Source organism: Medicago sativa, chromosome 5 (assembly GCF_051527215.1).
Source record: "Medicago sativa cultivar Bolivia chromosome 5, Bolivia_mono, whole genome shotgun sequence".
NCBI classification, from domain to species: domain Eukaryota; kingdom Viridiplantae; phylum Streptophyta; class Magnoliopsida; order Fabales; family Fabaceae; genus Medicago; species Medicago sativa.
The window spans coordinates 57,617,004-57,643,528 of NC_140753.1; the positions used below are offsets into that span (position 1 = coordinate 57,617,004).

A 26,525-nucleotide genomic window follows, 5' to 3' on the forward strand; every position below is an offset into this window, starting at 1 on the left:
TCACACATCTCCTTCGTTGTTTCTAAAAAACACCACACGACCTTTTTCTTTTTCTTCTTCACATAACATGGCTTCTTTATATTTTAATATTAAAACAAATGGGTTCATTTATATCGAAAAAAGGTCTCTCTTCTTCACTCCCAACGATTTTGCCGATGTCGACGATGAAGGCTGTTGCCGCTGCTATGTCTGCAAACAGCGATTTGGGCGTTGATGAGTGGAGAAGAAAGTTAATTACAAGAATTTTTAATTTAAATTATATTAAATTAAATACAACCAGTTGCCAGTTACAACATATTTTCATAAGGATGACGTGGACCAATGAAAAAGCATGTGTCCAATAGCGTTTGGGAGAGCGACTGTAGCTAGCATAGCTCATATCTCTATAATCAAACCCATCTTCACTGAAAGAGAGGAAGAGGAATTTGCTCTATCCTCAATTTTGGTATATTCTTTCAACGGATGCTCATATTCTTCATCAAACACTAGCTCCAATGTCTGCCGTGACTGACAAGCAACCTGGAGGTAGTTCAACACGTAACAGCTAATTGGGTAAATTCCACCACCGGGAACTGGCGCCGTCACCGGATCTTGGCGAATCAGATTCTCCAACTCTATGAAAATGCCTGTGATTGCTTCCCCCAATCTCTTCCAAATTGTGGTTGCTTCGTTTTGCAGCGAACCACAACACGAAGATTCAAACTCTGGAACTAGGTCACACATTGTTCCAAACGCGTCGAGTACTCTAAACAATCGCTCTGGTGATCGGAATCTTAATCCGATGACATCAGCAAATTTCAGCAGCTGAAGTGTGGATTCCCTGCAAACATCCATGAAGGATAAATCAGCAGCAGAGGAGAACCCAAAGAAAATCTGATCACATAGCCGCCTCTCGGTAGCGAACCCAAAGAAAATCTTGAAAGCCACGTTTGAAGCCTTAATCCACGTTTGGTGTGGTTTAATAAGTTTTTGCTTATAAAATAAAAAATATTTAATAAAAATTCGACATTAATGCTGATAATTTTTGTTTAATATCTTTTAAGCATTTCACAATATTAACAATATAATTACACTACATGCTTGCATAACATGTGTCCATAAACTATCTCAAACCATGTCACACATGCTTGCATTCAATACAACATTATTGTATCTTATCGGCAAATATAAGATTGAGAAAAGAAAACAAAACATCAGGAAAACATAAACCACATCCCAAACCAAACAAAGCTAAAAACAAAACAAAATGGACACATACATTTGTGATCACAAACCATATTTTTTGCTCAAACTCTACCTATCTTGTTTCCAAGAAACAAATTATCAAGTATATCATGAATGTCAAACATTCCATACTCAATATATTCGTAAGCACTGTTTTTAAGAAAATCCTGAAACTTCCCGATGAAGATTCCATACGCTGGCAGCAAAATGTTTTTGAGAGATCTAATTAATTCCGTCCTTAGACCATAATCATGAGCAGACCATGTGCACTGGATTCTGCATGTCTCAGTGAAGTGCATATTAAACAAATTGAGCCTTTCTTTCATTAAATCTACTGCAATATTATGTTCCATGGGCTCAATTATATCAAATTTTAAAAATTGCCACACCTTATGCCATGAGCTTTTTTGATAAAGTTCAAGCTCTTGTTGCACTTTTTCTCTGTTTTTTTGGTACCAAACATCACCGAATATTGCAATATCAAAATCCCTTCTTTTATTTGCTATTTCTAAATACCTCCAGTTATTCATCATGAAAAAATGACGCAGAGAAGGGTCCGCGTATTTTTCAGACTTCGATGCCAGTATGCTCTCTAACAGTTCTATTGTCCCCTCCGTTTCTGCAGAAAATGAAAATGCTCCGTCTCCATTAACAACGTTCCTCTGCTGTGATCTTATAGCAGAAACAAGATAGCCAACGACATTGTCCATCATAGGATGATGCCCACCATCTGCTGGAGGAGCTAGCTTTGCCTCTGGGATAGAGCTTATGGATTTAGCTGTAGAATTTATTGTCACAATTTGTTTGAGATAGTTCGAGATTTGTTAGAATTAATATCGTATATTATATATTATATTCATGTTTATAAATAGCATGATATAATGTGTTCGATATTGTAATCAATTTCAATAATATTAAAAGAGAAATATTTTTTTTTGAAGGAATACATTTTGGAAATTAATCAATATACACTCAAACACCCGTCATATATACTTTAAGAGATAAAAAGATAGAGATTCAGTACATTGAAAAGTTGGAGTGTTTATCTATGAAGCACATATACCAATACGAACACGGGACACGACAAGGACATTAACACACCAACATTGCTAATAATTTGTATAAATCATATAATTCAGTGTAATTTCTATCCAACACCAAGACACGCCTAATTCAAGAAGTGTTCGCGTTTCATAGTATATCATTACCCATGGTTTTTTGACACAAACCCGTAGATACTATTTTATGCGGTTTCTGACTTTTATATTACTTTTCTCTCGCTCTTCGTTTGTTTTTGTCTCTCCTTTAATATACTGGGCCATTCCTAGAGTTACAGCGGTCTTGGATATAATATGAAAAAAGGACCCCTTATATAATACATCTTAAAATTTGTTAGTTCATTGTTGTGATTTTATTAACTCTTCATTTAAATTTTTTTTTCCGCTTCCCACTACCAAATAATTTTTTTTAGGCAACATATGAAAATAAATCAAAGACATCAAAATAAAATATCGTAGAAGTATAGAATAATAGCACATGCGTAGTATACTGAAATTTTAGAACCTAAGAATAATAACATCAAAAAAGTAAAAGTATATCAACACGCGTAATTAACTAAATTTTAAACTTTTGGATGCAAAATTCTCCAATGTTAAACTCATAACAACAATAATACATGATACAAAATTAGTTAGACTTTTTAGAGGAATCATAAATATAAGAACTCCTTTGTATACTAGAAGTAAATCATTTCTCTTTTTATATGCTATAAGTATCTCTAACAGGTTCATTATGATGATACATAAATATGTCTCACATGATCTTGCATTATCAAATTCAACTATGCAATCCTTTCAATCAATTCATAAAAATTGACATTACCATATTGATGTAATTTATTTTTTTGGAACCTTTTAAAGACAAGATTAACATTAATTTCTCTACTTAGGTCCATTTTCAACTAAAATATAAATTTGTTTTGTTATGAAAATTATCTAAATTTATTGGATAATAAATATCACCAATATTTTTAATATTAGTGAAGCACATTATTAGAAACAAAGGCCCCAAAATATTTCTTCAGTAATATTTTTTTGGCACATTATTAAGAACACCCAAAAAATTTTTATAGGGTGAGTGTATATAGAAATCTTTGCGCTATACGGGGATACATATAGCAAATCGTTCCAAAAACGTTAACAGACTCCAGCCCAGCTCTTCATCATGTGAATGTTTGGGACCTTTATGTGAACTTTGCTATATATACCCCCATAAACGAAATATTTCTATATACACCATCCTCCAAAAAATAAAATAAAATTGGGCCCCCTAACGGCAAGAGCCCTAGACTATCGCACCCCCGACCTATGGCCTAGGGCTGGCCCTGCTAATATGACATTAATATGAAGGTGAGAAAAACACAAGAAGGGGGGTTGAATTGTGTTTTGAAAAATTCTTCGTTTCTCCTAAAAACTGAACACACTGATCAGAAGCTAGGTGAGACAGCTTCTGAAGTGATAATCAGAATCTAAATGCAGCGGAATAAAACAGAGAGAGAGAAGAAGAACGACACAAAGCAATTATACTGGTTCCTTCCACAATCCGGAAGTAGTCCAGTCCCCCTTGCACTTCCAAGGAGATTTCACTATGAGTAATATCTGATTACAAATGCTCAAGCACACAAGCAAGAGACTTCCTTTGCTCAAGCACACAAGCTAGAGACTTCCTTTGCTCAAGAACACAATCAAGAGACTTCCTGCTCAAGCACAACTGCAAGAGACTTCCTAACTAAACAAAATTACACAGAAAATTGTTTAAGGTTGAACACTTGATATACAATCAGAGGTGCTCACAATACAAATCAGATACAGACTCAATGAACTTAAGAATTTCTAAGATATGACTTTGAGACACAGAAATTCTAAGTGAATGCAGAACAATTTCAGCAGAGGTTTGGTACTTGTGAGTCTTTCGTTTAGCGTTCTTGCATTACCAATTCTCTAGGTCTTCACTCCTTTATATAGAGGTGTGAGAGAGACGTTGTGAAATTGCCAGCACACCAAAGAGTCGTTGTTGAAGCTTGATCTTTCACCAATAATCTTTTGCCTGATTTGGCTGTTGTCCTATGAAGAACAAATTTGAAATCCATTCCTTATCCAAAGGAACATCTATGCAGGCGAAACCGTATTCTGGAGCTGTTTTCTTGTCCTGTAGCGCGGACACAAAACAGAGTAGTGGAGAACGTGGTTGTACAATTCGTACAAAGTACAATGTCAACGCTTTCGTCCAAATTGCAAACACACGCCTTCAAACACCTTTGAAATGACCGTTGCAAACTCCACTAATCCTTTGTTTGTGTTTTCGAATCCAATAGACAGCTTTTGCATTGATAATTCTTCAATTCTTGATTCTTTGCAAATCCAGTTGATATTCAGCTTCTGGTGAAATGGCTTCTGATGAGGCAGCTTCTGATGATGCAGCTTCTGATGATATGACTTCTGCAGCTTCTGATGACGCAGCTTCTGATGATGTGGCTTCTGGACCTCTTGTCTTCAGAAGCACTATTCTTCAGGAGCAGCTTACTTCAGGAGCGCTATTTCTTCAGGAGCAGCTTGACTTCAGGAGCGCTTTTTCTCTTCAGTAGCAAGTTGCCTTCAGGAGCGTCCAAGCTTCAAATTTTTGTTGTTTCCATAGCTCTTTATTTGCTCATTCAGAACCAATGATGATGTAACTTTACAATTATGGTCCTGTACACTTGAACAAATATTAGCTAGTCCAATTTACAATTTTTAATACCTTGTTATCATCAAAACCCTTTAAGGTTCATTGTTAAACACATTTTGTTCCAACAATCTCCCCCTTTTTGATGATGACAAACAAAAGTATTTAAAATTGATCAATTGTTGTTAATCTAATTAACAAGTTGACTTTGGGGTTCTGAGGTTTGTAAGCTCAGAATCTGAGGTTTGTAAGCTCAAACTCCCCCTGAGTCTGATAGTCTTTAAGGTGAGGTTTGTAAGCTCCCCCTAAGTTCTATCCAGGTTAATTAAATTCATTTTTCGCGCAATAATATTATCAGAGCTTAAAAACAAAATTGAATCATTGAAAGAATTATCTTATAGATAAGAAGAATGGTTCAATTAATTTTACTTGAATTTTGATACTCCTTCGTTCGTTCATAGCTTATACCAATAAGGTAAAAAAAATGATAGAAGGTTTTCAAAAATTTCAAATGCCATTAATGGGGCTCAGAGCCTTTAAATACTTGTCACATATACTCCCCCTTTTGTCATTATCAAAAAAAAATTAAAATAAATTTAAGCATAAAAGACAAAAAGATATGAGAAAAACTCAAACAGGAGAGAGTATAAAAGAAAGTGAACTAAATAAGTCAGAGCAAAATATATGAACATGTATATCAATTGTCAGAAGCAGCTAAACAGTCAGAAGCAGTAAGCATTCAGAAGCATAGAAAAGTAGAACAAGATGGTTTCAGAAACAAGGACTAAGAATATAAAACAAACAACAAACAAAAGATAACACTAAGGTGTGCAACTAAGGGTTGGTTTGTTGTTGTTTCTTCATCTCCTCCATTTCTTCAATTTTCTTCTGCAACATTTCTTCAAGCTGTTGTTGCCTCTGGAGAAGAGCTTGTTCCCTTTCTCTAGCTTCTTGCTGCTGCTGTGCCATCTGTTTCTTCAGAAGCTTACACAGCCTTGCTTCTCTGGTCAAGTAATCCGTTTCAAAGAAGAAAGGCTGGTTTGCCAGGAGCAGTGTAGAACTTCTTACTTTGAGACTCTGATTCAGATGCTCCATTAACTTCCTGACAGAAGCTTCCTTGCTTCTGATGCACTTAGCCCTTAAGCTTTCAATTAGCTCAGTTGCCCGGTTCTGAAGTGATGCCCAGGAGTCTTCATATGCACTTGTGAGATCAATTGTCCTTCGTTGATCCACAAGATTAAGCAATTGACTAAGGATTGTCAGAAGCTCAGAAGTAATATATCCAGATTCCAGGATGTTTGTGGGTGGATGATCAAGGGTTTCAAGATCAGAATCACTGATTTCTAAATCTTGAATGGGGTTAGGAATTGGAAAGGTAAAGTGTGTTTGTGTGTTTGAAGACGAAGGCTGGTCAGAATCAATGTGTGTGGTGGAGGTTGAGGCTTGAACATTGACTAGAGAGATGTCAACATCCATGGGAGTTGGTTGTGGGGAGTGTTCAATTTCAGTTGGTGGTTGTTGTGGTGAAGTTGATGTTTGAGTGTTGAGTTGGGGGTCAATGGTAGCTGTTGGTGATTGTGGGGGTGTTGTGGGTTTATGTGGTTCTGGTGTTTGTTGATGGGGGTTTTCTGAAACAACATTTTCAGAAGCAGCTGCTTCTGGAGTTGCTTCAGAGGCCTTTTCTGAAGTTTTGTCTATGGGTAATTCACCTGAGTAGTGGAGAGCAAGATTGTCTAAGACAGAAGTGTCTTCTATTTGTTCAGGTGCTGATGGTGAAGAGGGTGAAGAGGGGATAGAGGTGACTGGAATCTGGATTACCTGATCTGCAGGGTCAGCTTCAGAAGTGATCTTCTGTGGATCAGCAGATTGAGAAACTGCTTCTGAAGTTCCCTCTTCTGGAGCATTTACAAAGACGAGCATCATATCGTCTTCCTCATTGTCTTCAGTAGGTTTACCAGCAATGGCTCTTACTTCAGCCAGTTTATCTTTGTAGAACCTATCACAGTCCTCCAATCCCAAAGCCTTGAGCTTTTCATCTCTTTGATGAATGTATTGAGCTTTTTGATCCTTTCTTTCTGATATAAGATCAGCAGCACGTTCATCTGCCATCCTTTTCCTTATTCGAGTCATCTCAACCATAGGACTCACAAGTTGAAGGGGAGCCTTCTTCTTCTTCAGCTTGGGATCAGCCTCCTCTTTCTCTATTTCTTCAAGAGCTTCATCCAGCTGCTCTTGAGTGATTACCAAGTCTGCCTTACCTTTTCTCCTCTTCTGTGGAATAGAAGCAGCACCAACCTTCTGCATCTTTCCTTTTTCCTTGATAAAAACAGGTTTAGCAGCTTCTGACTCAGTACTAGTTCTGGCCTTCTTTCCTTTAGTAGGAGCAGCTTCTGATTCAGAACTAGTTCTGGCCCTTTTCCCTTCAGGTGCCTCAGAAACAGCAGCTTCTGACACAGCAACTGCCTTGGCCTTCTTGCCTTTCCCTTTAGCAAGAGCAGCTTCCTCCTGAGACCTTGCATCTTCCTCCAAGACGTACTCAGCTACTGATTGAACTAGGAAATCAGAGTCACTTTCCTTAAAGATGGGAGGAAAGTCCCTGATTATCTCAGTTTCAGCAGTTGTCATCTCTAACCACTTTTCATCTTTAGGGGCTTCTTTGATGAACTTCATAGAGCATAAGCTCCTGCTACTGATAGTCCTTTCAGCAGTAGAAACTTCGAAACATTTATCAGAAGCACTCCTTGTCCTTTTTAAGAACTCCAGCACCCTTCCTTGATGAAGAATTTCAGAAAGCAATCTTCCATAGGGTACTTGTTTTCTTCCTCTTGTAGTGCTTTCGTTTATGGCCCAGCAGAGATGATCCATTACATATCTGGGGAAGTTTATCTTTTCAAGATTGGTCATGAAATAAATTGCTAGCTTTTGTTGGTTGTTGGGTTGGTCAGACCCTCCTGCTCTTTGAAAGAAGCAATCATTACTGAATTTCACCAACATTCTGTTGTGAATCTCCATCTCTGAAGGCTTGGCATCTTTCTTCCCACCCAGAAGAGAGTTGTAGTAACCTTTTAGCAGGACATCTTCCTTCCTGACTATTTCTTGGAATCTTCCCTCTGCATGCATCCTACAAGCTTTAGCTATAACGTCCTCAGTGATGGTTATAGGAATGCCCATCACTTCAGACCTTATTTCTAAGCTATCAAATGATGTAGGATTCATATCCATGACCATTTTCCCTTTCTTTGACCCCGCTTGTTTGCTTACGACTTTTGCAGGCTTTTCATTGTACACTTCAGCTTTTAACCAAAAGTCCTTGACCAAGTTCACATATGTTGGCCCATTTAGCATCTTGAAATACTCAGACATCATCTGAGTTTCTATCAAACCTTCCATGTTTACTTCATACTTCTTGAGTGAAGCAAAATCCACCGGTGACTCTACTTGAACTATTAAGGATTCCCATGGAATATCCATAGTCTTCTCTTTGTAGATGGACCCAGATTCTGATACGCTTTGCTTGTTTGATGTAGATTCTGAAACTTTTGAGCTTGATGATGCCATTTGATGATTGACGAAGATTTGAAGAAGATGAAGATTTTAGGGTTCTAAGGTTGAGAGAATGCGCTTACTTCGCAAGAGGTTTGAGAGCAAATGTGTTTGTTGTGAGTGAGTAGTGTGTGAATTGACAAAGTGTTAAAAGTAAAACGATTGCAATTCAAAAGAGACAAACAAACATAACATTAATGACAAAAATTGGGGGCGCGTGAAAAGTACTTTCAAAGCTATTAAATCATCATTGCCCTTTTAGTTATACACCAACACATACAGGCCACGTAAGAAGTTCACAGAGTAACTACCAAGTTAGTGGGCCAAAAGTTACTTTTTAAAAGGTAACTTCCAACGTTTCCACTAATTCAACTATTCAGAAGCAATAAATCCAGCTTCTGGACTTCAGATGCTGACGTCATCATCAGAAGCGAGTTTTCCTCAGAACCTCAATAAAGAGCTTCTGATGGACTACTGCTTCTGAACTAACTTCAGAACCTAAAATCCTATTCAGGAGCAAGCAAGCATTTAATCAGATACAAAGTGCATGTTCAAATTTTTCTTTATAAAATCAAATCTTTCAACAGTTAAAGGCTTAGTAAATATATCAGCCCATTGATTTTCAGTATCAATGAATTGTATATCTAAAATTCCTTTTTGAACATAATCTCTGATAAAATGGTGTTTGATTTCAATGTGCTTCGCTCTTGAATGCAAAATTGGATTTTTAGACAAACAAATAGCAGCAGTATTATCACAATAAATGGGAATACTGTTAGCAGTTATCTGATAATCTTCCAACTGATGTTTCATCCAAAGTAGTTGTGTACAACAACTTGCAGCTGAAATGTATTCTGCTTCTGCTGTAGACATAGCAATAGTTGTTTGTCTTTTGCTAGCCCAGGATATAAGATTATCACCCAGAAATTGACAATTGCCACTGGTTGACTTTCTTTCAATCCTATCACCAGCATAATCAGCATCACAGAATCCAATTAGCTTATAATCTAAGGATTTCCTATAAAGGAGTCCAAGATTGGTTGTTCCTTTCAAATACCTGAAGATTCTCTTGACAGCAGTCATATGAGATTCTCTAGGGTCTGATTGGAATCTTGCACACAAGCATACACTGAATAAAATATCTGGCCTAGATGCAGTGAGGTATAACAAAGAACCAATCATACCTCTATACAGCTTCTGATCTACTTTAGTTCCTTCATCTTCTTTGCTCAGGTTGCACGTAGGATGCATTGGAGTGTTCATCACTTTACAATCTTCAAGTTTGAACTTCTTCAGAAGCTCCTTTGTGTACTTTGATTGATGAACATAGACTCCATCTTTGCATTGATTGATTTGAATGCCAAGGAAGAACTTCAGCTCTCCCATCATGCTCATTTCAAATTCATCCTGCATTAACTCAGAAAATTCCTTGCAAAGAGATGCATTAGTAGAACCAAATATTATATCATCAACATATATTTGCACAACAAGAATATCTTTCCCAAGGGTCCTTCTGAAGAGTGTAGTGTCAACCTGTCCTCTCTTAAAATCATTTTTGATTAAGAAATTACTTAGTCTATCATACCAAGCTCTGGGAGCTTGTTTCAAGCCATATAGTGATTTCTTCAATTTAAAAACATGGTCAGGATATTTAATATCCTCAAATCCAGGAGGTTGCTTAACATACACTTCTTCTTCTATGACACCATTGAGAAATGCACTCTTGACATCCATCTGATATAATATTATGCCATGATTAACTGCATAGGAAAGAAGTAACCTGATTGCTTCCAATCTTGCAACTGGAGCAAACGTTTCAGTGTAATCAATGCCTTCTTGTTGACTATACCCTTGTGCAACAAGTCTGGCTTTGTTTCTTGTTACTTCACCTTGCTCATTCAGCTTGTTTCTGAATACCCATTTTGTTCCAATAATGTTCTTGTGCTGAGGTTTGGGTACCAGATCCCACACATCATTTCTTTGAAATTGATTCAACTCTTCTTGCATAGCTAGGATCCATCCATCATCTGAAAGTGCTTCATCAACTGTTGTAGGTTCAATCATTGAGATTAGTCCAATCATTGACTCTTCTTGTCTGAAATGTGATCTTGTTCTTCTTGGACTATCTTTGTTTCCAATGATTAGCTCTTCAGGATGTGAAGACATGTGTTTGAATGTGTTTCTGGGAGGATCTGCTTGATGTGAGCCATCTTGTGCTTCATCAGAAGCAGCTTCATCTTGCGCTTCTGATGTGGGTTCAGCTTCTGGACTATCTTCAGATTCAGCTATCTGATCAGGTTCTGGAGTAGCTTCAGGAACCTGTATCTCTGCAAAACTTTCACCTTGCTTTGAAGTTTTATCTTCAAGCTCCTTGTCATCAAATTTAACGTGCATAGATTCTTCAACACAAAGTGTTTCTGAATTATACACTCTGTATGCCTTTGACCTTTCAGAGTAACCTAAAAAGATTCCTCTTTGGGCCTTGGCATCAAATTTCTTTAGGTAGAGCTTGTTGTTCAGAATGTAACATGTACATCCAAATTGATGAAAGTAAGAGATATTGGGTTTTCTTCCTTTAAAGAGTTCATATGCTGTTTTCTCAAAAATAGGTCTAATATAGATCCTGTTCTGAACATAGCATGCTGTATTCACTGCTTCTGCCCAAAAATGTTTTGGTAAATTGTTTTCATGAATCATGGTTCTGGCCATTTCTTGTAAAGTTCTATTCTTTCTCTCTACAACCCCATTTTGTTGTGGTGTTCTAGGAGAAGAGAATTCATGGAAAATTCCATGTTTTTCACAAAAAGCTTCAAATGGCTCATTTTCAAATTCTCCACCATGATCACTTCTGACTTTCAAAATTTTTGATTCTTTTTCAGATTGAATTTGAGTGCAGAAGCTACTGAATACATCACACGCAACATCTTTACTCTTTATGAATTTCACCCAAGTCCATCTGCTGTAATCATCAACAATGACTAATCCATATCTACTTCCATATAAGGATGCAGTACTTACTGGTCCAAATAAATCAATATGGAGTAATTCTAAAGGTCTTGAGGTCGAAACAATATCTTTTGTTTTAAAAGATGATTTCACAATTTTCCCTCTCTGACATGCACCACAGAGTGCATCTGAATAATAGTCAATGTCTGGTAGCCCTTTCACAAGTTGTAACTTACTAAGCTTAGAGATTAACCTCCAGTTAGCATGTCCCAACTTTCTGTGCCACATCCATTTCTTATCATTCACTGATAGTAGGCACATCACCTTCTGATCAGTCAGTTCAGAAAAATTGATTTTATAGACATTGTCAACTCTCTTTCCTTTGAACACAATGGATTTGTCTTCCTTGTTGATTACTGTACAGTTGGGTTTTTCAAAAAGCACATCATAACCATTATCACAAAATTGACTAATGCTCAAAAGGTTATGTTCAAGACCATCTACCAACCATACATTATTAATTGAGGTAGAGGAGTTACCAATAGTTCCTGTACCTATGATCTTGCCTGACTGGTTGCCTCCAAATTTCACATTTCCTCCCTCTTTCATTGTTAGGCTGAGGAACATGGACTTGTCTCCTGTCATGTGTCTTGAGCAACCACTGTCTAGGTACCATGATCTTTGCTTTGGCACTGCTCTTAGACATACCTGCATCATTGACATTTTTAGATTTAGGTACCCATTGTTCTATGGGTCCTGGAAGGTTAGTACTTAAGGCTTTACTCTTCACTTCTTGTACCTTGTGCTGTGAGTTGGGTTGCTTCTGATTAACCATTACCTTAGGTTTTGGTACTTCAGAAGCAGTAACTGTCTTCTTCTGAAACTTAGACTTCAGAACCCCAGATTTTGGTTTCACCAGACTCTGAGGAATAGGTTCTGATCTTTTCAGGATCCTAACCTTTGAAGTTTTGGAATCAGATTTGATCATAGCCTTTGACTTAGAGTTCTTTGGCTTTGAAGTAATCTTAGCCTTAGAGCTAGAAGCTTCAGGTTCTGATTGAACAACAGTTTCCAACTCAGCCCCTTCTGGTACAAAGAATGTTTTCAGACCTTCCTTGATGCATTCACAACAAGACTTTAGATTGGTTTTCTCCAGTTTCACTTCTGGAAAACCAATTCCTCTGCCATTGTTCTTGTAAATGCTATAAATCATAGAAGCCACTCTGCTTCTGTCAATGCCAGATATAATAAAATCTTCAAGAGCAATTTCATGGTTACTTAAAGGTTTTTCATTACACTTTTCTTGTAGCTTCTGACATAAGAACCTGAGCTGATCTTCATATGTTTTACACATGAAGTCAAAGCCCCTAAGTCCTTGTTCAGAAGCTTTCAGATCCAATAAAGTTGATTTTTGCTGTTGTACCAAATCAGCATATTTTTCTTTCAAATCCTTCAACTCATTGGTTCTTACTTCAAAATGTGTAAGAAGTTCTTTAAGTGACTCAACAAGTTCATCTCTGGGAATTTTGGAATATACCTCGTTTTCATCTTCTGAGTCTGAATCTGACCCAGCTTCTGAAGTTGCTGTTGCTACCAACCCAACAGCTACCTTTGCATCTTCATCAGCTTCCTCTTTATCAGATCCAGATTCACTACCCAAATCATCCCAGGTTGCCATTAAACTCTGCTTGATCTGCTTCTTGAGTTTGCTTGGTTTGAATGTAGACCTCTTTGACTTGTCCTTTGACTTTTCTCTTTGAAGATCAGGGCATTCAGCAATGAAGTGTCCAGGCTTCTTACAGTTGAAGCATCCCTTCTGATCTTCTTTCTTTGAGCTTCTGGAGTTACCCCTTCTGGAGAGAAACTTTCTGTTCTTCTTGGCCAGATATTGAAGTCTGTTTGAGAGCATGGCCATTTCAGCAGCATCTGGTTCAGAATCTGAACTTGACTGTTCTTCCTCTTCAGATTCAACTACTTTGAGAGCTTTTGATGACTTGCCTTTGGATGGAAGAGCTATTGATTTACTCTTCTTAGTAGACTCATGTTCATTAAGACTTAACTCATGAACTTTGAGAGAACTAACAAGATCTTCGACACTTAAAGTGTTTAAATCTTTAGCTTCCTCAATGGCAGTCACCTTTGGTCTCCATCTGGCAGGTAAGCTTCTGAGTATCTTGCTTACATGATCAGAAGCAACATAGCTCTTCTTTAGAATCTGTAGCCCAGAAACTAAGGTTTGAAACCTTGAGTACATCTCCTCAATGGTTTCATCATCCTTCATCTTGAATAGCTCATACTGATGTACAAGCAGGAGAGCCTTTGCTTCTTTGACCTTCTTGCTCCCTTCATAATTTGAACAGAGAGAAGCAAACATAGCTTTAGCAGTGGATTTGTCACTCATCTTCATGTATTCTGCTTTGGGTATAGCAGTGACAAGAGCTCCTCTGATAATATGATGCTTCTTGTAGAGTTTCCTCAGTTCTGGAGTATGTTTCTTTCTATCCACAGCAGCTCCTTCTTCATCAAGGACTAAATCACCAACACCATCTTCCAGAATATCCCATAATTCTTCATCCAGGCTCATGATGTAACTGTAAAAGTTGGTCTTCCACCAAGAGAACTCTTCAGCATCTCCATTGAACTTTGGAACTTTTCCAACACTGGTTTTCTTACTATCACTATAATCATGTGAGACATGTTTATAGCTAGTATCACTAGGACCAGTAGGAGGAGGAGTAGACATGTTTTTCTCAGATCTTTGACTGTTGCACGGTTAAGTGATACACAACAGACCAAGGCTCTAGATACCAATTGAAGGTGAGAAAAACACAAGAAGGGGGGTTGAATTGTGTTTTGAAAAATTCTTCGTTTCTCCTAAAAACTGAACACACTGATCAGAAGCTAGGTGAGACAGCTTCTGAAGTGATAATCAGAATCTAAATGCAGCGGAATAAAACAGAGAGAGAGAAGAAGAACGACACAAAGCAATTATACTGGTTCCTTCCACAATCCGGAAGTAGTCCAGTCCCCCTTGCACTTCCAAGGAGATTTCACTATGAGTAATATCTGATTACAAATGCTCAAGCACACAAGCAAGAGACTTCCTTTGCTCAAGCACACAAGCTAGAGACTTCCTTTGCTCAAGAACACAATCAAGAGACTTCCTGCTCAAGCACAACTGCAAGAGACTTCCTAACTAAACAAAATTACACAGAAAATTGTTTAAGGTTGAACACTTGATATACAATCAGAGGTGCTCACAATACAAATCAGATACAGACTCAATGAACTTAAGAATTTCTAAGATATGACTTTGAGACACAGAAATTCTAAGTGAATGCAGAACAATTTCAGCAGAGGTTTGGTACTTGTGAGTCTTTCGTTTAGCGTTCTTGCATTACCAATTCTCTAGGTCTTCACTCCTTTATATAGAGGTGTGAGAGAGACGTTGTGAAATTGCCAGCACACCAAAGAGTCGTTGTTGAAGCTTGATCTTTCACCAATAATCTTTTGCCTGATTTGGCTGTTGTCCTATGAAGAACAAATTTGAAATCCATTCCTTATCCAAAGGAACATCTATGCAGGCGAAACCGTATTCTGGAGCTGTTTTCTTGTCCTGTAGCGCGGACACAAAACAGAGTAGTGGAGAACGTGGTTGTACAATTCGTACAAAGTACAATGTCAACGCTTTCGTCCAAATTGCAAACACACGCCTTCAAACACCTTTGAAATGACCGTTGCAAACTCCACTAATCCTTTGTTTGTGTTTTCGAATCCAATAGACAGCTTTTGCATTGATAATTCTTCAATTCTTGATTCTTTGCAAATCTAGTTGATATTCAGCTTCTGGTGAAATGGCTTCTGATGAGGCAGCTTCTGATGATGCAGCTTCTGATGATATGACTTCTGCAGCTTCTGATGACGCAGCTTCTGATGATGTGGCTTCTGGACCTCTTGTCTTCAGAAGCACTATTCTTCAGGAGCAGCTTACTTCAGGAGCGCTATTTCTTCAGGAGCAGCTTGACTTCAGGAGCGCTTTTTCTCTTCAGTAGCAAGTTGCCTTCAGGAGCGTCCAAGCTTCAAATTTTTGTTGTTTCCATAGCTCTTTATTTGCTCATTCAGAACCAATGATGATGTAACTTTACAATTATGGTCCTGTACACTTGAACAAATATTAGCTAGTCCAATTTACAATTTTTAATACCTTGTTATCATCAAAACCCTTTAAGGTTCATTGTTAAACACATTTTGTTCCAACATAATACTCATTCATATATTGTTAATACGACTCGAAATTGCATGGTGAGTTTCTATCAAAATCCTGACACGATTTTGCCAACTGGTTCCAATGGTAATATAGTTAGAACAAGAATGGTTCATACAAGTTCTTTTGGGTTTTGATGATAACAAAGTATTGAAGAAGAATTAAAATACTAACATATGTTCAAGTGTGCAGGAACTCTTATCATGAAGAATACGAAGAGCATCGGAAAGGGATATGAAAGCTTAGAAGACTATGGTGGAAGATCTACTGGAAGGTAAACCAGAAGTCAACATCCAAGTAGATGGAAGTCTTACAGAAGCTGGGGAGTAACTTCCACAAATTCTGTGAAGGACATCAAACATAAAAGCTGACTAGGCTACGTAGTTTTGAGAGACCAGAATCCACATAAGCTTTTGTCTTATTTTGTGAGATGTCTTTATCACTGCATCTGGCAGAGCAACTATTTTGTCTTCTTATGTCTACGTGTAAAGGACATCAGGAACGAGGAAAACAATAGTTAATTCCCCTTTTAACAAAGGAAATTCAAAGTACTTTCCAACGAGATTATCCATATAAGGCAAAGGGCCGACGTTCTGATTGAATTTTTTCAACGACTCTATTTGCGCTAACACTCTTCTCCAACGTCTCTTAAATCAATGACTATAAAAGGAACTGAAAACCTGAAGAAGAAGAAGCAAGAAGACTCTGCTATTTTTCTGTGCCAAAACTCTTTCAAATCAAATAGCGCATAACATTTACGATTATTTTCAAGTTTATATCTTTGAAATCCTAAGGAGTTAGTCTATTCATTTTAGAAAGTCTCTCGCCTGCGTGCTTGAGATAAGTCTCAGTCAGTTGTGATTGATCATGGTAAATTCTTAAGCAGTTACGCTTAAGTAAGCGAAGTCTCTTGTAGGGGTGCTTAAGCAAAAGAAGTGTTTAGGTAGAGTTCGAGAGCATAGAAGTCTCTTGCTGTGTGCTTGAGCATTGAGAAGTATCTTGGGAGTGTCCTTAGCAAAGTGTAACCAAGAGTGATTATAGTGAAATCCCTTGGAAGTGCAAGGGGACTGGACTGGTTCTGTTTGTAGTAGGAACCAATAAAAATTTCATTGTGTCTTTCTTCTCTCTCTGACTCTTTATCTTTTATCTACGTGTTTTGTATTTATGCTGCATTCCACTCTCAGTCAGAATCTGCAACATCATATTCTCTTTAGATTTGTATTTAACACTTAGAAGAAAAATCGAAGAAAAGACTCATAGAATTCAACCCCCCTCTTGTGTGTTTTTCTCACCTTCAAATTTGATCTAGATCCCGACACGACTGGGGGGGAAAATTGCAAGATGATTTGAACAAGAATGAAAAATATAAAATGCATTTTTTTACCATTTGTTAAAAAATATAGTGAAACCAAATATGGGTACTATTTTGAACCTTAGATTCAAAGGGCTTGAAAAATATAATTGTGAACCAAAAGAGGATACTCTTAGGAGTTTGGAGAGAGTTGATACTTTTTGGAGAAAGATTCATGGGTTTAGAAATTTGGGAAACACCTTGTTGAGTGAGAATCACTTAGTGATTGTAAGAGGGTAAACAAGAGAAATTTAGGGAACGCTCTTGGACAGTATTGGAAGCTAAATTTCTTGGTCACTTTGTAACTCTCTTTTTCAAGGGAAGGGAGTGGGAAAATATTAGACATTAGGTTTGTTTTTGGAGAGATTGTTGAAGTTAGTTTCTTGTGACTCATATTTGTTTGTAATAATTCTTGAATAATGGTTTGAAGAGATGTTATCTCTTCCGGATATAGGTCATTGTTGAACCGAAATAGGTAAACAAATTTTTGGTGCTCTCTACTCCCTTTATCTTGTTTCTTGGTTTAATTGCGGTTTTATTTTACACTTGATTGCTAAATTAGATCTTGCATCTATTGTTGTTGTTTGCGATTGTTTGATTCTTAGTTACTATTGATAGTTACACCACACTTTTGTTCTTGTTGGGTTTTTTTACAAAGTGTTTGAATTCAAACCAAGTAGCGTCCACCGTGGAGCAAAGGGTAAAGGTTTTTCAAGTGAGAACCATGAGTACCAAACTTGAAATCGTGATGATGAAAAGCTATATTGGTTCAAAAGAAATGTATGTAAGTATCGAAGACTGAGGCGGTGATGTCTGTTAACCTAACATAACCAAAGAAGAACGAGCTGATGGATAAGGCAACATGTGTTGTTATTTGGTGTCTTGATGATAAAATGCTGAGAGAGAGAAAGTCACAAAGGAGAAGATCATGTCATCAATGAGTTTTACCAAAGTCCTAGTGATTTTGAAGAGATGTTAAACTTTCGTGGGGGAATAGAAAAGCTATTAAGAAAATTCAAGATTGATTTTAAGAGGCAGAGATATGAATACTGAATATCATTCTGGAAAGGCAAAGACATGAATAATCAAGATCACTGAAGATCATTGTAATGAGGTGGATGAAAGAATACTCAAGATGAGTATGAACAGACATATGTAATAATACTATTGATCAACTTAAGAGGTGGAAGTTGAGGTGAAGTAAACTCAACTTGAAGTGGAGTCTTCCACTGACGGGACTAGAAGAAGACAACCAATAGTGGCTTCCAACTATTAGAGAAAGAGAAATGGGGATGTCGTTGCACCAAAGAAGTACTACTATGGATACCTTGTGTGTCATGCTCTGGATGGAGAGTAATGAATTTTTCAAGAGGACGGAGAAGCACATACTTTATAGGTTAGAGAAGGTATGATATGAATTTTGATATTACCCTAAACTTCAAGGGTAATTGGAGGCAAGAGAATCTTCAGGAGGACTTATTTGATCACTATGGGGCTTAAGATATTTATGGTGAAAACATATGGAAATTTGCACATGATAGAAAAATCTTATATATATATATATATATATATATATATATATATATATATATTGATGCGGCGATTCTAAATGTTTTGATTGCTTGTGTGTGCAAAATTATTTTGGATCGTTAACGCACCACCATTAAACTATATAAATTATGAGGTAGGAAAAACATATTATTAATAAATTATAACAAAATAAATTTCATGAATACTAAATTTATGATATTAATTACTCCGTTATTCAACTTGTTTCCTCACCTGGTGAAAGCCACCCAAAATACGAAATTGATGATGGAGGCATGGTGGTTTGAGTCACATCTTTTGAGATATTCACCGGTTGTCGTTCTGGTAATTTTAAGGACATGTTGCAGGAATGTCCACCATTGTATCTTACTTCAAATATGTTTGGATTGTCACCCAATTGTTGCACTTGCTTCTTGGCTCGACATGCATATAATTTTATTTTGCTGCACCTGTAGTAACTCCTGATGCAAAATAAACGTAAAATCCCGCGTAAATATTAGGAAATAGTGGTTTAAATGATTATTAATGATAAAATTACTCGAGAGGTCCTTTAATTTGTTTATATAAAATTACTCTCAGTTCTTCCTTCAACTATCTGGGTACTTCCCTCATTGGTGGCTTGATGTGGGTATATGAAAAATTTGAACTTAGATCTTTTCTGAAATGAGATTCGCGTTTGGCTCTTTTAAAGACTTTTATCGGTTTCATCTGATTGTTGTTGTGTTTCTTATCTTGCTTTGTTCTATGATTTTAGCTCAGGTCTATTGAGATGTTACTAAGTTTACATCCACCGCGTTGGAGAAATTGGGGAAAGTTTCAATTTGTCTCAATCTTTTGTGATTTAATTCGGATAGTTTGGTTACTGCTATGAAGATTGAGTTCTGGCATTGATTCACTTTGGATCGCGTCGTCATGTTCATGGATGGTTTGGCTTAAAAGGGTAGTTATGGCTTGCTACTTTTTTGCATGGAGAGAGATCATGGATCGCTTCTGTGTTGGTAGATGATTCGTACGTCAATTTAGATGCTCTGAACACTCAGGGTCCGTTTGTTACAGATTAAAATTAAAGTGATTTTGACATAAAATAATTTAGAGATTATATTTTAGAGATTTTATGAAAAATCAAAATCTATTTTGCGTTTGTTTACTGTAATAAAAATCAGTTTTTTTAAACAAATAATCCTGTTTGTTTGGATACAACTATATAAAAGGGATTTTTTGTTACAAAATTTGTTCAATCTTTTAAAAAATATTTTCTCTCTCCTCTAAAAAAATCTATTTTTTGAGAAGCTGTTTTTAGATTTTTTTTTAGATTCTGATTTTTTTTAAAAACTGTAACAAACGGATGCAAAATTCTTAAAAAGTGATTATTTTTTTTAAAATAAGTATTTTTTTCTTAAAGAAGCTATAACAAACGGGCTCTCAATCATTCTGCGTTTTATCCAAATTAGTTTTGCGCTGATACGTGTGCTCGCTGGATTGTACTGGATAGTGTTTGCTTGAATGACATAACTCAAAAGTTAATTTTTTTCACAAGTTATGGATTTCACATTGGGACTCCTTAAGATTGGGCCTATGCTGCATAAGTGTTTTACTTAGTTTACCCTCATTTTCCTTAGTTACGCCACAATAGTTAGTTTGAGGTTTGAGAAACTTGTTTGGCTTACATTTTACCTGCTTCTTTTGTTCATTCATTTGTATGGTATTTTCCATGTATCCCAAACGTAAATTGGTAAATTTCCCATTGAGTTTGAGGTGGAACTATTAAACTATAGTTAAGTACACTATAGTTAGTTATGTTGTTTGAGAAGATCGGTTGGAGTTAGTTACTCCATCTAATCTCTATATATAAGAACATCACTATACCATTTCCATTATCTTTTATCAATCTATAATTATTCTATATGAATCTATATGAGTATCTCGTTCGTGTATGTGTGAATTTTAGGTTTGAGCAAGCAAGACGTAAGTCAAAGATTCATAAGACCTTACATTTTGGTTATGTTCCCACCAACTAAATTATGTTTACGATGACAAAATTTGATATAGTTTCAACATAAGTGTTTTTTTTTTCATCCCTACATTTATATGTAAATTTTAGGGTTGAGCACGCAAGACTTATGTCGACCAAGTCAAAAATTAATTAATTACTTAATTGACCGGTACATACCTTGGGTATTTGAAGCCAAGGATCTCTTTCTTGCCGTATTTTCTCCAGGTAAACCCGTCTTTCGGTGGCATTTTATCTTCGTTCCCAAATTGTGGTGCGGAAGATATCACTATTGTTCTCATCTCCGGATCCTTTTTCCTGCTGTTAATTAATACGAAGACACAATCGTATTAATACTTTATTGCACACTGAAAGATTTGAGTCAAAAGAAATATAAAGAGGCATTCAGCCATTTTGGAATTAAACTTTATATAATACATGACACATCTTTATCATAATTTGCATCAAGTATGGTAACTCCTGTGAAACAACTAAAATTCTTCAAACTTTATGTAATACATACCTTTCTCGTCGTTGCGATGGTGATGCTTCTATTTCCTGCATATCTCCTTCATACCCCTTTGATTCTTTGGAACCTCCCACATTCACCTTCATACCCCTTTCACGGCCAGTTTTCGACCGGAAAAAATCCTGCACTGATTCGGAGCCGATAGTGCCCATTGTTTTCTTGTATTGACCGTCGTAGTGCCAAACTTTCAGAGCGTGTTTTCGAATCCAATCATTCCCCAAAAGGGTTCCTAGTTCATTATCTTTGGTCATGTGAACTATGTATGTGTCATTATTCATCAAGAAAATATAGCCTAGAGAGGGGCCATCGTAGAATTTGGAACTTGCATTAAAATTGCTCTCCAATGTGTCCATAATCCTTTGCATCACCCCATAAAGTGGGGAATAATCGATCAGATCCTCCAACTCCATGAAAATTCCTCTTATTGTTTGCCCCAATCTCTTCCATATTGTAACTGCTTCATTCCTTAGAGACACACGGTACTGATCACAAAATAACGACTCAAATTCTGGAATTAGGTCACACAATGTTTCAAACACCTCGAGCATTTTAAACAAACGCTCTGGTGATAGGCTTCCCTTGGCAACAAAATCGGCGAAATTTAGAAGTTGGATGACGGATCCCTTACAAATCTCCATGAAGGAGAAATCTGCAGCGTGTGAGTATCCAAAGAAGATGCGATCACAAAGTCGTCGCTCGCCAGGGAAAAGGATCTTGACTGCGACATTGAAAGCTTTAATCCACTTTTCAATATGGTTATCGAGATCCTTCCATGGCATACTATGAATGTCCTCGATGTTGAGCTTTTGCAACCCGAATAATCTAAGCTCTAGGCACTCGTTCAAGCAATCCCTACGGCAATTATTGTACACATCCGAAAATTCCTTCTCAAACCCATCACTCAACATAACCTTTGCTGTTTCCTCGAGGCCTTTGATGGTTTCTGGCTTCAGCGCATCCATCATGAAGTTAGAGTCGGTCACCACCAATTGAGAGTGTTCTTCAACATATTTTTTTACATGCTCCACCAGCATTTGAATAAGATTTGAATTTTGGTGCTGAAGCGCCTTCACATAAGTCCCGAGCTTTTCAATCATACTACCAATATCAGTACTGATCACCAATTGTTGTGAATCGATGCTATTCCTGCTATCGCTAGTAGTTGCAATATTAGTACTAGCTAGTTGTAGAGAATCCATATGAAGAACCACTGAATTTCCATCTTGGAGGTTAAGGTACTGATTATCTCCTATGGAATCTACCGTAGAAAAGGAAGAACGAAGAATAATAAGAGAATAACTGAAACCTGCCCCAAGAAAGAATAACTGCAATTTAATCTTCATGAGTTGCACAATCAGACAACCAAGAAAAAAGTAAAGAAGATCCACTTCAAATCCGCACTCAGTTTGCCTCGACAAGCTAAGCGACATGATAGCAAAGGCAACACATGAAATGAGGCTATATGCATCAGGTTTTCCATTCACCACCTTATCAAAGAAAAAGGAATAGACAGAGGTGATTGTCAATACCAAAAATGCTGTATGAGCTTTGAATTTGAGACTTCTGGAATATTGCAATATCTTTGCAAATAAAATCATCAAGCAGATGATGAAACTGAAAACTATATAAAGAAATATTTTCAACATATTCCAGTTTCCAAATAGATAGTTGAAGGACGAGCTGAGAGCATAACAAACCAGTCCAACAACAGCTGAACCAATGCCCACAAATCTCCACACCTTTGGCTGCATCAGCCACTTCTGAATTTGGATGATGATGGGTATCATTTTTCTCTCTCTCTTTAATGAGTATACTATTAAAATTGCTTTGAGAGATAGATGCACTTAGATCAACCATATATGGCATTGAATGAGAAATTACCCTCTCACTTCAGGTGAAGTTTCGAGGAATGATACGACAGCCACTGATGGTACCACACTTAGATATAACAAATTATTAATGTTTGGAATTGACTAATTCTTAAAATCACATCACAACCACTAATGATGTATGCTTCCAGGTTCCTGCTAATATATATTAATTAACTACTAAGAGCAGGTAGACCGTATTGGTCGTTGATGTTATTTCATAGGGTCTTGTTAACGAGTGCTTCCGGGACACTCTTTAAGGATTTTAAAAAAAGAAATAATTTTAAATCTGAAGTGTTAACCAATGTCTCTAAGGGCACTCTTAACAATTTTAAATAGTAATAAATTATATTTTTTGCCTCCTAAGTTTTAAAAAATTGCGATTTTAACCCCCTGTTAAAAAAATTAAAATTTTGCTCTCTATCTTTAGGTATATATGCTCTTTTGACTCTTTGGGGAAATATGTTCTTTTGGTCCTCTATCTTTAGGAAAATAAGATATTTTGGCCTTTATCTTTATCAAAAGTTGCGATTTTGGCCCCCTATTTTGGAACATGTGGCGTCTTCTCATTAGCTATGCAACATTTTGGAAAATGGGTCAAAATTTTCATTTTTTTAAATAGGGGGCCAAAAATGCAGTTTAGACTAAATTTTTATAAAAGTTGATGAATTCATGCATTGAAAATTGAACAATTCAACAAAAATCATAAATATTTTTTAATTAAGAATTCTTAAAGAGTGTTCTCAGGACATGCACATGTTAAAACAACTTTTTTTTGGTGGTGTCCGGGGTTCAAACCCCGGACCTTGCATATATTATGCATTGTCTTTACCAGCTTAACTAAGCTCACGGGACACATGTTAAAGCAACTAAAAGTAATAACTTTTTATTGGAAAATGCCAATTATTTATTTAAAAGTGATATATTTATATAAAATATACAAGGTTCAAGACAAACTTACCATTTTAAATTTCTTAACATGAGCAAATTTGCACATGATAGAAAAACCCTAATTTCATTATTTTTTTAGCCAAGAGCTTTCGGTATATATTATTAATTTGGATTGGCTTATTATCTAACTACTTTCTCCGTCCAACATTATATGCCATTCTTAAAAATAAAAAAAAACTTACATGTGACATTTTCATAATGTGTACTATTCATGTACTCACGTTGATCTTATTTTTTTTTAACTAATATATAAATAAAAATATTAGCATATAAGATGGAAAATAAATATATTATAGCATATAAGATGTCCGAAAGAATAAGTTATTCGATCACTTTGATTTCATTATATTATTCATAGACATTTTACAATTTTATACTATTAACTCGGGTGTTTGTAGAAAATTCAACATTTACATTTTTAACAATGTTGAATTTGTATTTATATCTAATGTACTATGACCAATTTGAACAATGAATATTGCTTTTATTACAATACAAAAAAGTCAAACTAATAAATAAAGACGAACGTATATAGTAGGACCATCATTAACATAACTGTTGAGTGTTGACTGCAGATGAGATTTTTTCCTTGGCTTGGAACTTGCCTGGTAATTTATTGGAAAAATCATAAAACAATCAGCAAAGTCAAAAATGCAAAGATCATTGGAACTTTATTTGGAATAGAGATGGGTAGCACTTTGGTCAAAAATGTATAGTCAAAAATGTGTTTGTGTGGCCCAGATTTAATGGCACGGTGCCATTAATGGCACCAAAGTGCTACCCGAGATGGGTGAGATAGTAGCAAGCAAGTCACACCCGAATTAAAAAATGGTTGGTCTCACTATCACTCTGTTTGGGAAATCAATTCTTACACACTTGAGGCAACATGACACATATTCAAATCCAAATTTGGAGATGTTTGATGCATCCAAAAGTGTGGAGATTTGTAAGCTTTGCTTCAGCTGTTGTTGGACTGCTTTGTTATGCTCTCAGCTCTTCCTTCTATTATCTCTTTGGAGAATGGAATCTGTTGAAGATTTTCCTTTACGGCGTTTTCAGCTCCATCATTAGCTTGGTGGTTTTATTTGCAAATATATGGCGACACTCAAGAAGTCTTCGCTTCAAAGCACACACGGCATATTTGGTATTAACAATCACCTCACTATATTCCTTTTTCTTTGATAAAGTGATGAATGGAAAACCAGATGCATATGGTCTAATTTCATGTGCCGCCTTTGCTATCATGTCACTAAGTTTGTCAGGGAAAACACAGTGCGGATTCGAAGTGGATCTTCTTTACTTTTTTCTCGGATGTTTAATTGTGCAACTCATGAAGGTTAAGTTGCAGTTATTCATTCTTGGAGCTGGTTTTAGCTACTTTGTTATTATTCTTCGTTCTTCTTTCTCTTCTGTAGATGTTGTAATAGATAACGAACAACCTACCAGTCTCCAAAATGAAAATTTGGTAGTTATTGAAGTCCTTTCACATTTACCACAACCGGCCAGTACTGATATTGCGAGTAGTATGGCGGAGAAACTCAATAATTGTGCGAAGATGTTTCAGCAGGAAAATTCAAATGTCATAGACATGTTTTTGATGGAGCTGAAAGAATATCTTAGTGATGATTCTGAATTGACCATGTCTGACCTAAATTTCATGATCGACGCCTTGCCACTTGAAACCATTGACAACCTTAACAATGCAGCGAAGTTAATGGTCAATGTCGGGTCTATGAAACACTTATCCAACGTGTTTAGCAGCTGCCGGACTGAGCGTTTGGCACAAAGACTACAAAGATCAGGATTCCCGAAACTCAGCTTAGAAGACATTCAAAAAAAGACACTTTTTATTGGTTTTTTGAAAAAGATAGCAACTATTGAGTGAAATTTAAGTACTACAAGATTGAAGACCAGAAGAAGAATCGAGTTAGGATTCATGGAGATAACAATATTTGTCATTGTGAAGAAATGAAAGAAATAAATGATGAAGTTATTAGGTAATATAAATATCTAATACTTCAATAGAAAATTAATACTGAGGAGTGAAGATAACAACTACTTTGAGATAGCAGAGTTCAAATTTTCATGATCGTTGATAGATATTGTTGTCCATCTTTCTCTCTAGTGTTTCATCATTACATTGTTTCATTTGGAATAAATATAATATTCACCATGTTATGGTTACAACTTACACCTTGTTGTATTCTAGCTATTGTCATCTTAGCTTACAAATATGCTGCTTTCATCTTCTTAAATTTTCAAATATCAATTTTCCATGCAATTCACCTTTTCCTAACACTAGGGTCATAACACAAGTAACATGATTTTTTTGGGTTGGTTTTCATGTGAATTTGCTTGGTTCAGCACCAATATGCCTATAATGAAGATTTGAGAATTCCATGTTCATGTCAAAGATAAACACGAGTTCATCTTTGCTAGCTATGCTTTCTGGATAATTATATATTCGCTGGATATAGCAATGTTGAGTTTAAAATTATCATGGCATCAGCTTGACTTGTCAAATGTAATGTTTGGACTGGTCTCATTTAATTAAATAGATTATAATCTTAAGTTTCGTTGTGTATTTGACT

General features: G+C 36.3%; 2 protein-coding genes across 2 annotated transcripts; one reads left to right on the plus strand and one right to left on the minus strand.

Moving 5' to 3' along the window:
- Positions 1-375: 375 nt before the first annotated feature.
- LOC146923406 (uncharacterized) lies at positions 376-23,013 on the minus strand. The gene is made up of 5 exons (XM_085711716.1): positions 21,110-23,013; positions 20,767-20,907; positions 18,831-19,057; positions 1,741-2,002; positions 376-820 (listed from the first exon to the last, which is right to left on the minus strand). Exons 1-5 carry the CDS (start codon positions 22,900-22,902, stop codon positions 376-378), a joined length of 2,868 nt encoding a protein of 955 aa, XP_085567842.1. The 5' UTR covers positions 22,903-23,013.
- Positions 23,014-24,758: 1,745 nt separating this feature from the next.
- LOC146923407 (uncharacterized) lies at positions 24,759-26,039 on the plus strand. The gene has a single exon (XM_085708567.1). It carries the CDS (start codon positions 24,821-24,823, stop codon positions 25,817-25,819), a length of 999 nt encoding a protein of 332 aa, XP_085564693.1. The 5' UTR covers positions 24,759-24,820; the 3' UTR covers positions 25,820-26,039.
- The last annotated feature ends 486 nt before the right edge of the window (positions 26,040-26,525 follow it).